The sequence below is a fragment of the Larus michahellis genome, chromosome 1 (genome assembly GCF_964199755.1).
Source record: "Larus michahellis chromosome 1, bLarMic1.1, whole genome shotgun sequence".
Classification (NCBI taxonomy): Eukaryota; Metazoa; Chordata; class Aves; order Charadriiformes; family Laridae; genus Larus; species Larus michahellis.
In genome coordinates, this window is record NC_133896.1 from 131,297,860 (window position 1) to 131,311,420 (window position 13,561).

Sequence of the window (13,561 nt, forward strand, 5' to 3'; positions counted from 1 at the left end):
CTTTTGTTGAAAGTCTTCTAATTTTCAAAAATGGGCTATACTTGCTCTTGAGGAGAGTTTCCTAGGCTACTTGCATTGGAAACCACCACCCACGTCTGTGGAAGGCAGAATGCAGATGGTAGGAAAGATGCAGTCTTGATGTTGCAGTCTATAAGCGGAGAGGCTGTGGAGTCTCTATCCTCAGAGATATTCAAAACCAGACTTGACATGGGCTCAGGCAAGCATCTCGAGGTAGCTCTGCTTGAGCAGGGGGTTGAACAAGATGACCTCCAGAGGTCCTTCCAACTTCAACCATCCTGTGTGAAAGCATTATTTATTCAGGTGTGTCAAGGGTAAGAGAGGCTGAAGATCCTCTAGAAAAATAGGGAAGGATGCCCCAAAGAGTGGAAGCTTCCTTCCCCCCACTCCATTTTTATTGTGGGAGAGTGGTTTATATCATACAAATGAAATGACATAATGACATCTATACTGTACATTTCTGAACTTAAATTCATTTAAAATCTGCTTTGTATTTGTCGGCTCACATTGCTTAAAAGTATTGCTTTTTTATGACTTGTTAACACTTCTGTATGCTTTCAGAATATTATTTAGAGTATATTAAATATAAAAGATTTTTTTTCCTGTTGCCAGTTTTTATTTAATATATTTGGTGGTATTTGTGGGGGTGGTGGTGTTGGAAAAATAGGTATAATAATAAGTGTAGTTTACTAAGAGAGGACAACATAATGCTTTTTTCTGGTGGAAAACAGAAGGGAATTTCATTTGGGCAGTAGGTTGCAAACATGAACTACTTTATTGAGTATCTAGGAAAGTTGTCTGGTAACCACTTGCCATTAATAATAGCGTCTTTGTTCTGTTGAATCCTGATTGCAAGTTCCTAAGCATTCTTCAGTGTCCCACTTGTCTCTATTAGCCTTGCCACCTGATTAAATCTTAGATCTGTCCTTTATCAGATGATTAGCTCCATTAATACTGCACTTTCTTTCCTGGCCATAATTTCTTATGAGCTCTAGCCGGGAGTAATACATTTAAAGTCAAATGTGCAGTTAGCTAATTCAAGAGGTTTGCATTCGTAGTTGCAAAGCTGGATGCTTATCCTACCGGAAATATATCAGAACTGTAAGTGCCATTTGTGAATGTGTTCTAGTTAAAACAAGGTCTATTCAGTGGTACTAGAGGCTCTAGTGCATGAAAATCAGATAAATCTCACAGGTCGGTATCTTTTTTTTTTTTCTGGAAGGCTTTCTATAGACCTCAGTGTGTTCATTATCTGAGTTGATAACCTACAGAAAGGAGGTTAAGCCTGTTCCACTCAACGTCCGGCATTTTGAGAAAAGCACGTTTTTGCTGTGGAAAGTTGATCACATCATTACTGTGATAAAGCAATTGAGGATCCGTGCAGTATTTCATGTTTAGGTTTAACCTGGAGAGAGACAATATGCTATTCTGCAATTCTTCCAGCTTGAAAGAAAAGACGTAAACATACTATATTACTTTTGAACAGCCAAAGGAATTACCTGCCTGGCCATTTGATTATTCTTATTGCCTCACAGTAAAAACACCTGCAAGGGCATTCATCGGCTCGCTGCTGAAGGATCTGGTATAAACGCAGCATTATGAAAGTGGCAGCTGAGCGTTCTTGGCATGTTTCTACAGCAGCCAGACAAATGTCATTCAGCTTTCCACATCTAGCATTCAATCCGTAAATCTGGGTTAGGAGAACATCTTTTTTTTTTTTAAAAAAAGTAATCATGCTTACTGTGGGGAAATCATGCCGTGCATTACCAAAAGCTTGGTTGTTTTTTAGATTAGGAGGCTGCCACTAACAGATTGCTGTGATATAAACTTGTCAGAGCAAACATCTAGAGATAAAAGTGCTTGAAATGATCTCTACATAAAGATAACAGCAGTGGAATAGATTTGTGTTTGCAAAGGTGGCAGAGCATTGCCTGAACTTTGAATAAGTTTCAAACATTTAAATTGTATGTTTAACTCTCATTTTCCTCAGGAGACCCTGGCTTTTTGTTAGCTCAATGGACATGAATTAATTGGTGACTAGCAGTTAAATCTCTGGCATATGTCTTTATGGGGGAAAAAAATAAATCAAAAAACAGGCTGTTACTGAATATTCTATTACAGAAGCCTGGGGTGGAAAACAGAAAGTTCGAACAGTTTGAGAGAAGCATTTTTGCCTCTTTCCTTTTCCCTGCTAAATCCCACATACTCTTCTACTCCATTTTAAGGTTGCATGTGGTTATCAGAGATAATGAAACAGAAATAGCTATATATATGTAGCATTTTATGTGAAGTTGCTGAAGAAGTTTGCAACACAACATCAGATTGAAAATGTATCTTCCACCAACAAAATGCATTTTCCTTCTCCCATCTTCTGTGTATTGCACATGGCTGGAGTAAGTCAAAACTCATAAAATAAACAGCTTACTAACAGTCAACAAAGAGGGAAGTGATGCTTGTGAGGAAAAATATTTTTTTTAACAGATTTAGTATCATTTGTTACCAAAAGCATGCATCTCCTCCACATGCTGTTGCTTTTTGCTGACTCTCTCTAACTATTCAAATATCACTTTCAGCCAAGGGATGAAGCAAGCAGCATTATTTGGGATAGGCAGTGGGAGAGCTCTAGAAAGTTTATTGTAGCAAATATTCATATATTAGTGGCAGAATGCATATAAGGCTTGACTTCTATGGCATGTTTCAAGTTGCTTTGTCAGTCTTTTCACTCATGATCATCTGAAAGCAATTAGAATACACACCTTCCTCTATGCAGAAGTTTTTTACAATGAAATGGTAGCTTTACAAAATCTAGTATTACTTTTTCGTGAGTGTATTGTATCGCTGAGAATGGAAAATGTTCTTGTGAAAAGGCACTTTTAAAGTGCTATTAAGATGAGCTTTTAAGAACAAAAGATATATTTGTATCAAAAAGATTTGCCTTGTCTTGTCTCCTTGGAGGGGTGGAGGGAGGGAAAGCAAAGTACATTATTAATGATGTGCATTTCTCATGTAACTCATCGATACCTGCCTTTCAAATTCAGCTGAATCCATTAACATTATTAATTGCTGAACATTTCAGATGGGAATTTAATATTCCTTTTTATTTAAGAAATGTAGCAAATTTTACTTCAAAAGACAGCATTGAGTGAGCTTTAATTTAGTATAAGCATTGTGCAGCCTTGTGCAGCCTTTTCCACATATGCCCTGTAATTCTAGTTTGGTTTGACTTTGTCAGACAGAGAGGTCTGCCCTTCTGTATTATTTCAGAGATGATGCCTAATAGATCTTTTTAAGCAAATGCTTATTAGGTTCTAATTTGAAGGCACCTTTCTCTTCTCACCTACATAAAATACATAAGAGTTGTACCTTTATGTGTAAGATACCTTTAAGATACCACAGGTTGGGTGAGATGAGCTAGGAATATAGATAATGACTGCGAAGGGTGCCTGTAGGCTTTCAAAAATATATTGATGTAATTGTCAAGGGCAGAATACATCCAAATATGTGCCCTGAATGCATTTGAATGATTAGTAGTAGCTTTACTACAAACCAAGACTGAAACTTTAATCAATAATACTGTATTATTCATTGAATAATTCTAATGAAGTACTTTACTTTTCTCTGGCAGATGAACGGGAAGATGTTCAAAAGAAAACATTCACAAAATGGATAAATGCACAGTTTGCTAAGGTAATTAAATATTTTTATTTATTTATAAACCAAAATATGTCTTTTTTTTTTCCCCCAAAAAAACCCTCTGATATTCCTCCACTGAGGCTTAATTTTCAACATAACAGTTACAGGTTTCAGGTATTGCTGAATGCAGTTGACTGATTTGTTAGAAAACATGTCTAAGTTTTATTCCCTTGATTTCAGTAGGGGTTGAAATGTAAAAGCCATCCTCTTCTTCGATTTACTTTGCCTTTTCTCAAATCAGTGACGCAGATGTATTACTGTGTGTTGGACTCCTTTGTGATGTTCCTAATATACAGCGGAGTTCCTTCAACTGGCCTTGTCTTTTCTTGTTTCTAATTACAATTACAAATCTAACAAAACAAGATGAACTGGAGAGGAGCAAGGTCAAAGGTAAGAGGTGTGATCCAGTCAGCAAATTATGAAAGTCAATTGTAATAAGTTTTGAAATAGTTATCTTTGTGAACTCTCAGAGAATGATAAAGATCGCCAGTGTGCTGGAAAAAAGAGCAAATACCTAATTTACTTAAAGAAGCCCCCGCCTGGCAGTATATAATAATTTTTTCTTTAATACACAGGGTTTGATTAAACATTTTGAAATTCCTGGAGGATAATTACTGAACTGTATTTGCCAGTAATAAACTAAATCAATCCCATAATCTGTCATTTTATCTGCTAGGGAATAACTGGCAATAGACAGCAACGAAATAGCAGGTGTGATGTATCTTCTATTTAGTCTGGTTTTTGATTGTGTCCCATCTGATTGTCCTCATTAAAAAAAGAGGAGTAAGATAATCTGAATATGACCACCATAATATTGAAAAACATGCTCAGGAATGGTTCAGTCAAACAGGGAGTCCCACAGGACTTTTCCATGGTCTGGAGCATTTTCTAATAGTGATTCCAATGATTTAGACAGCACATATTTTTGCTCATCATCTTCACAGCAGAGATATCCAGCAGTCTGGAGAACTGGATCAGGCTTAAATACAGTCTTGAACAAATGGTCTCAAATTGATCGATGAATTACAAGACAAGTGTGAAGTGCTATATTTAGCACAGAAGTAAAATGTATGCGTACGGAAGGGGGGATGACTGGGCTGGCAAATAAAGCAAAGAAAAGCTCCGAGAAGCATGGTGAATCAGAAACAAAGTGAGTCAGCAACATGGTACTATTAAAAGAAAAAAGGCAAATTTATTATGCCTCTGATAATGGAAATGCCTGACAGAAGGTGAAAGATATAATTGCTTTATTTTACTTGGCAATAGTGAGATTTTAGCTGTAATAATTTACTGTCTTGGTGTTCCATATATGAAGAAGTGGCCCCAGCAGCAGCCGTCTAATTTGAAATGTAGTGCCAGTTAGGCCTTGTTATGGTCACAGATAGGGTTACAGAAAACTAAGAGTAACTGTTGCTTCTGTATCTAAAGAAAATGTCATGTTCCTAAAGCATTGCTTTCTCAGAAAAAAGTTGTTTTATAGAATAGTAAAGCTTGCAATTACTGAGGAAACTTGGAACAGGTCTGCAGAAGAACAAGAAGAACTATGAAGGGTTTAGAAAATACGACCTAGGAGCAGATGTTTATAATGATAGGTTTGACTCAGTCGTCTGAATGATCTAGATGTCTTTCCTCCAGTTCCAGTTCAATGGAGTGTACTTTAATGGTATTTTAGCTACCTTTTACTTCAGTTCTACAAATAGTATTTTTAGTTGTATGTGAGCATACATTCATAAACATACCGGACAAGTACTGATCTCCCTCTACTTCATTTGGATTCTGAGGAAAACCTCCTAAACACTATGGATCAAGTTTTTCTTTGCCTAGTGTGTCACCTGTTTTTGATCAGGGTCTTTTTATTTCAATAATCAGTCTACAAAAAAACCCCTTGATCTTTAAATCTTGGACAAATTACTCTCATCCTGCAAAATTGTAATGCGAAACACCAAAATAGTTGGTCGGAAATGGGAAATCACATATGTCTGGTAAGCTTAGTAATATCTGCTGGCTGCCTGTGTGGTACACCTGCAGAAAGCATACTTTGCTCCTCAGTGCAGTCACATACCGTGAAAGCTTTATTTCTGTCTATGGTTTTCAGGGCAGAAATACAGGAGGCTGTGCTTGTATTGAGCTGTAACATGAGCAATCATAGTTAATAGCTGTGTGCTGTCCTGGGACTGTGTTTCTCCCTCTTCTAAAGACCAAGACGTTTTGGGAGAGGTGGTCCTCAAAACATGAAAGTGGATGTCCATGAGAAATCTACAGCTTATCTCCTTTCTTCTCCTGACTTGTTTTCAGTGGTTCAAACCCATCTCTGTTTCTAGCTGTGGAATTGATTTCAGTTAACGGGCTACTCCTGGTTAGTGGGTTCTCATAATTGTTAGCTTTGTAAAAGTGTTAAATAAATGACTTTCATTGTAGAATTGGTTTGTATGCAGTCCTATGTGGTCCTAGAAGTGCTGTCTCGAGCAGATTAGCCTACAGGGTCAGAATTTCTCATTTCTGTTATTTGTGAGTAGTGGAATCCAGATCATTAATTAACTGTAAAATACTTAGGGTTGAATAAAATTGTTTTATATAATTCCCACTCATCCACCACCCTCCATCGGTAAAAAAAACAAAACCCTACTTACGCAGTCAAAGTAAAATCTTAGTTCTAAATGTTTTCCGTCTGTGATGTGCAGAACCTAGAAATCTCTGGAGTGCTACCAAGAAGTCTAGGAAAGGGTATCTAGGGAAAGCTACCAGAACTGTCAGCAAGATTGCAATTGCTATGGGTAAGGCCATGTCTCCCTCCAAACTTTTCTGGGCAGGTTGAGTGGGGTGCTTTAAATGGAAAAACTGGGGAAAATGTATTTGCAGGTCTCTCTTACAGCTTCTCAAAACAGGTTTCTTTCTAATTCCTACTCCTTTTACTAGCCAGAAAATGGATTATGCAGAAAATTCGTGCTTTAAAGACTACAGTATATGACTCATCTATAAGCAATTCCTCATTTTTTCAGTAAGATAGGCCAAAAGTCGGATTTTAATGTTTATGAGATAAAACACTTCACAAATTAAAAGTATAAGAGAAAGGTGAAAATGTAATCCAAGAGACCTGTATGTTTTCCCCCTTCTAATCAGAGACATTATGTATGATTTTCTTTAGTGAAACCTTCTTGGTTTACCATCTAAATGGCATGCAGTAAGTTGAAACTCTTTAAGCAACTTTAAAAATGTGGAGCATATTACTTTAATATAATTTTATTCAGAGAGAGCTTTTCTTTGTCCTCAGAAGAAGTTTATTTATAAAATAATGAAGTTCTGCAGCTTGTACGTAATGATAGCAAAGGAACATATTGTAACCTAGTTTTTAATAATAGAACTGTAATTAGAGCTCTCACAAGAGATATATCTAGTCCTGGGTATGATAGCTTTTGCTCAGATCTCCACTTTTTAAATTTGAAATAACTGAAATCTTTGTTTATATATGAAACACACAATCTTAACTATGTATTTTGCGAGAATGCAAATATATCACAAGCCCTCAAGTGTAGCAGCTCTCTGCTGGAACATTGAAACAGACAGAACAGTTACGTTAACAAAGCCTGTACCCCATTTTAAATGAGCTTCTGTTGCCTCACTGGTTAAACATTTGTAGTTGTTCATTGCATAATAGGCTTCAAAATAGAAAGCATTACTGAAGATGGATATGCTCTTTACTTGCATGTAGGAAAGAGCTTGTAAATGGCAATTAACTTTAAACTGAAAACCTGAAAATTCCAGCACCAAAAAACTCCACCCCATCCTAAAAAGGAAAGAGCGTACCCTATGACTGAAGAAATATTGGCAATTAATTTTGTTCCCTCATTATGGAGAAGGTGTCTCAAAGTACTGACAATTTTAATGTCAGCAATAAAAATATCTGTTGTGAGTACAGAGAAGGCAAGCACCTAATCATTGTAAGCTTTGGCAACTTGAATTTCAGGTTATACCCTTATGTCTAACTTGAGGTCAACAGCTTAACCTCTAAGTGGGTTCCATAAAAGAATGGCAATTTGTGAATGAGTTTTCAACATTTTAATCTTTGATATCAAAAAACAGATGTTAATAAAATTGTTTGTAAATTCAGAGGTTTAAATAGCTTGTCCGCATTTCTGATAGGGTAGAAAATTCCACTACGTAGTCAAAGAAGACATATATGACAGTACACTTTTTCACGTAAACACTGAAATTATTAATCTTCAGCCGGGTAGGAGCAAGAGTCAGAAAATAGAGAATGGTAGACTTTGAGGGGAAGAAAGGGGGATTTTTTTATGATTTCTCTGCCTTGTGCTTTGTTTTTCCTCCTGTTGTTATTGAAGAAGGCAGAATATGAAAATAAATTTAGGGTTACCCAATATTTCATTACTTAGCTTTATGGAAAACCAAGTAAGTAATCATTTTAATAGAAAATTTAAGTTATGAAAAATGGCATCTTTTTATAGGCAGCTGGAAATATTAGGAGGTGGTTGGTTGTGTGGTGACTGTGGAATTAGATTTCCATTCTTCTTGTGACTGTGTGAAGAAACATAGTAAAGATGCAGCCTGTGCCAAAGAGGGTAAGGTTGAGAGCCTAACTTAAGATATAGGTGGCTAGCAGAATAACAATCAGCAAAACTAAATACGCTTTTTACTAATGAAGTTGTTTTGAATAGCAGCTAGATCGTTCAGGCAACCGGCACGCGCAGGGAACACAGAAAGGGGCATTGCTTAAAACTTTAGGCAAACTACGCAGCAGTCAAAATAATTTCCTAATCACCCAGTGTTTGTATGTGGCTTCTATGATAGGAGGTGTAGTGACAAGCTCGGTTCTTTCCCTCTTCTTGAGTTCATGGACAACCTGAAGTGACCCTTTCACTTTAGTGGTCTCTTGCAATTGTAGATTAAACGCCTTCTGCATATCAGATAAAAAAAACCTACTGATACAAATGAAATGTTTACTGACCTTCTAAGGAAGTATGTCAAATATTTGAGGTACAGACAGACTGTACTACCATAGGTCTGGCATCTGAGAGAAAAATTTGCAGTGCTGATTTTGCTCACGTACTTGCTCAGTTTTCTGTCCTATCATTCACAGTGACTTCAAATTAAAATAAATTTTAAAAGCCACTCATAACAAAGTGAATTCAAATTGTTGTAGACCCTGGGAGGGGAGCAGCCTGGTGAAGCTTTGTAGAGAAGACAATAATAGTTTCATTTGTCAAATTTCTTTAAGATTTAGCCTCTATGGAAATGTGTTAACCACTATGACTTATTACATCAAACTTCATCAGATCTACCATTTCCTTAGCTATATTTCTGAACTACAATTAATAATCAAGAAAAGGAGCTGGAGGGAGGGGGGCTGGCAACAAATCCCCAAACACAGATTGAAATGTTCAGTATTAGCCCTGTCCATGCTGCTGTCTTGACAACTAACCTATAGGTGAAATGAAGACCGCTGCTTAGATGGGTGAGTGACCAGTAGGAAAATTAGAATTAAATCCTATACTTAGCGGTTCAAATCAGTGGGCTCAAGCTTCACTGATGTCTGCTGGTGTGTGTTGTATTTTCTAAAAGCAGAACAGTAGTTGCATATGCATGCCTACGAGAAGACTAGAAAAGATTCCTAGATGTTTCACATAATAAAAGTAATCAGTAGGGTGTGCTGCTGTTGTAGGATTTCAGTTTTAGAATTGAGTTCTAGAGGGTCCATCAACACTGGCTTTGCAGGACAAACTTTATAATCACTGTAGACAAGTTCAGAAAAGTTAATTCAGATAGCTGTGGCGCTTTAGCCATTTGCATAGAATTTAGTGCCTGCACAAAAGCCTGTTGGAGAAAAGAGAGTAAATAAAAGATTGCTGAACTCCATGTTGACACAGACCAGCCTGCAGCAGTCGATCAAAAGCATTTGCATCTAGCCCTATATTTTTATAGTATGTCGAACCAGTACCTGACACTGCAGTGCAGATGTATTCTCGAACAGTGTAATTTGTCCAGTCTTTATCACTGTTTTCAGCTGAAAACCAGAAATCAGACTGAGCTCTTCCTACACTATCTGATAACCAAACTATTTTCTGTTAAGGTAGAGTTTAAAAAGGCAAGAGGTAGATGAACATTTTTATTATTTTTTTTTACCAAATGCAAACTAGACACACTTGCGCACTTGACTGACTTGAGTCATTCTCAATTACACATTCTTTTAAATTAAGAGGTAAAAAGAGTTACTGGTAAATTCACCTAAAAAGAGTAATTGTAAAGTAGATGACGGTTGAATGGTCACCCTGCTCCAAGCCCTGAGGAATAGTACCACGGAGCAACCAACACTCACTAGTAGTTGCATCTACCAGGTCATGAAGTAGCATGTCTTGTAATTTTACTGCCGAGACTGCATATTCACACTATGGCCTGTTTCAAAAGCTTCTGATTTTGTGCTCATATCCGCGCCCTTATTTGGGTCAGTAGAGTTATGCAAAATTTCACAAAAAAAAAGTTGTGCTCTATTCATCTAAGGAACACTAATTTGGAGACATGTAAGAACATTGACTCCAGGACAAAAAAAAAGATGGATTGTGAATAAAATTTTGAAATTGTGTCTGTGGTAAAACCCTGATCAAATCTTTAATGGCTGCATATTAAAACTCAATATGGTAGATACCAGATCAATTAATTAACTAAACATTGATAATACCTTTGGAGCATCATCAGAATTTATTTTTTCCTTCTGAAAGAAAACTTTCAGAAAATCACACAGATGTAAAATTGTATCATTTGTGATAAATGTGAAAAAAAGAATAGCTGGTACTATTTGATGTTGGTAAGGCACGATGATTGATATTCATCCCTCCTAAATACCTAATTAATCTGTTCTGTGTCTCTGTTGCCAGCCTTTTTAAGTGCTACAGTGAAAGTGATGAGAAAGAGCAGTTTACTAATGTGGGAGCCAAATGACTTTTCTCTGCTACAGTGTGGCAAATAACCAGAACTCTCATTGAAGATTAATAGTGCTTAACTTTGCTTTCCAGCCCCGTGTGATCAAGACTACCCTTGGGATACATACTGTTTTAAAATACCAGGCTTTCTTATGCCAATAACTTTTTTATAATACGTCTTGCAAGAGCACACCAAAGGCCCATCATGCCTATTCTGTATTATCAAAGCAAAAGCTTTTCATCTTTTTTTTGAAGACAAATGATATTTAAACCTGGTATAGAAAACACATTTACATTGTTAAGTGTTAAGTGATTTTTCCTTTTTTGGATCTCTCCAGAATACATAAGCAAGTGTCAGGCAAAACACATGCTCAGAAGTATTTGCATAGATATACAGTAAATTACCTATTAGGTCTCCATATTCTGCATCTTATTTTTTATGGTGCAGTAAAAAGGGATACATGCTGTGTGAATATTTATTATGTTTCAAATAAATTTCCTTTGGAATGAAAAATAATTTAAAAATTATTTTTACTGTACTTTTTAAGGTAGTGCCAATGGCAATATTGCCATTTATTTTACTCAGAATTTTATTCTAGAACTTCTACTACCTATTAATATATTTTTATAGATTTTTTTTTTGAACAACCAAGAAAGCTACCATGAACAGAAAGTTACCATAAACAGAAACAGGCACAGTTTAAAGGCACAAATATCTTCATGCTTTGAATTTTCTGCATAACATCAACCCTGTGTGCAAGCTTTAAAATTTATAAATTCGATGACTTCTTATATTTTTCTTCCCAAGTAATTTTTCAGCTTACTATTGGCAAAATACTTGGGGCATGACTGCCTTATCAATTTATTATTTATCAATATTTATCTCTGGCCAGTATAGAGGCTTGGATCCTGGCAGGGATTAAAATAGAGGATTAATCCCTTTGCATTTATTGTAAAAGCAAGGAATGGGAGAAGCTGAGTGGTGTCTTGATGCAACGTGACAAAAACAAAGTACTGTTTAAGAGGGCGGTCCTCTCTATTTTCTCTGTTCTTGCTAACATCAGAAGCGCACGCCGCATGACCCACTGTGGCAGTCACGCAGCTGGAAATGCCTTGAAAACTGTCAGTACAGAAAAGAGCCCTTTCACTGAAAACCTAGAAAAGACAAAAATGTATTTGGTTATGCTTCAAAGACAAGAAGATAGACGTTTGAGGTTAACGAAAAGCTGATGGGACTATCTCTATATTGTTCTTGGTCACTTTTTTTTTTTTATAAGTTGATGTTCAAACAGCGAAGATTTCATTACGTGTGTGTGAGGGGACAGGATTCTCTACTGTTTTCCTCCATAACGTTCTCGCATTGCCAGGAGACTTTACAACTTCTCCTGTTGGGTTTTTTTTTTCCCCAAAATGTCTAAATGACTGCAATTAAACAAGACAGCTCTTGGAAAGCAGATTCATTTCCACTTTGATGAGAAGTGAAACTTCTCCTTCCACTTAATTATCTGCATGTCTTTTGGTGGAGCTGCGGTTACTGCCCGTGTCTCTCGGAAGACCTTTTGTTTGCAAGTGAGACTCGCTTCTGTCTGCTCCCTTGACTGCACAAGCAGTGACATGTTTTCTCTGCATTGCCTTAGCGGGCATAAATTCAGAACTGGCTACAGTTCAGGAGCAGCTTTTCCTTGGGGACACACTGGGGTCTCCCTCCACCAGAACTTTATGCCCATCTCCAAGCCTGATCCCCTTCTCGGGCTACGGTGCCTGTGGGAGCTCCAGGCCTGGCACCACAGTCACCCTGCCCATGGGCACAGCAGCCTTCGGGGGTAGGGGGGAAATCCTCACCGGTCAGAAAGCATTAGAGCTGTCGCTGCTGCAGTCTAAGTCACTGAAGATTATGTCATACTCTCAGTATCTTTTGTTTGCACACGCAAAGGTTAGGTTCCTTCTCCAAATCAAATTTTAAGGCTTAAAATGTTTTCCATTAAAAGTGGCTTCCCTTACAAAAAAATGTACAAGCACATTATCTTAAACAATGAGCATCTGCATGGCAAAACACTTTCACCATTAGAAACATCTGAGAGAATACAGACTACATTTTAAACACTCCTAAGATAATGTAGTATCCCCGACATAAACACTTTTGAAACTTCAGAGTGGATTAGTAAAATTAGGAAGCTAGGCTAAAATACATGCATATTTATTACGTTAAAATCATTTGTCTTCACATTCTTGTTTTTATAGCCTCTTTTTGCAAAATAACAAGGGCTTCCCTCAGATGCATTAGACATGCCAAGCAAGCAAAGCAATCACTACTGTTGGCAACAGAGGGCACTGGGCTTTCATTTCTAATACGTGTTACTAAGGAAAAAAATAGTCAAGTGAGGTCCATTGAGCTCTTTCACCTTTTTCTTCTCATGCTTGGACTCGCACCTCGTAGACTTTTATTCAAACTCTCATACTTTTTTGTTGCGCTTACTTTAAGTAAAAAAGATTAATCTAAAGAAAATCGAATACATGATGTTCTCCTTAAGTTATTATTGTGTATGTATCTTGAGGGGGGGAATAGGAACAAGCTAAATATAGCCCTACAATATTGGTCTCAGTGGTGCATATGTCTAGCTTGCAAATTTGTAAACATTTACAAATTTGCATGATTGTTGCTGGCAGTAGACATCATCATTTCCGTGCTCAGAATTCATTACCATTACATCTAATCATCTTCAGAATCTCCAAAGCAAAACTCTTCATACAGGCAAATAAGGCTTTAGTGGATTTATGTTATACTTAAATTGAAAGTTCAAAAATAAAAACAGGAGAAAAAAACATTTTCGAGATAGTGTCCCCATTTATCTAAATACCCTCTTATCTAAACGTACCAAAGCTCAAGCAAATCATACTGACCAATTCCCCCTATCTGC

General features: G+C 36.9%; 1 protein-coding gene across 6 annotated transcripts in view; it reads left to right on the plus strand.

Annotated features, from left to right (window-relative positions):
* Positions 1–13,561, plus strand: part of DMD (dystrophin) — a 1,292,219-nt gene that overhangs the window by 292,629 nt on the left and 986,029 nt on the right. For all 6 annotated transcript variants that reach the window (XM_074604145.1, XM_074604126.1, XM_074604154.1 and 3 more), the window contains exon 2: positions 3,644–3,705. In XM_074604145.1, coding sequence (XP_074460246.1) covers positions 3,644–3,705 — 62 coding nt within the window. The remainder of the gene's footprint in view (positions 1–3,643; positions 3,706–13,561) is intronic.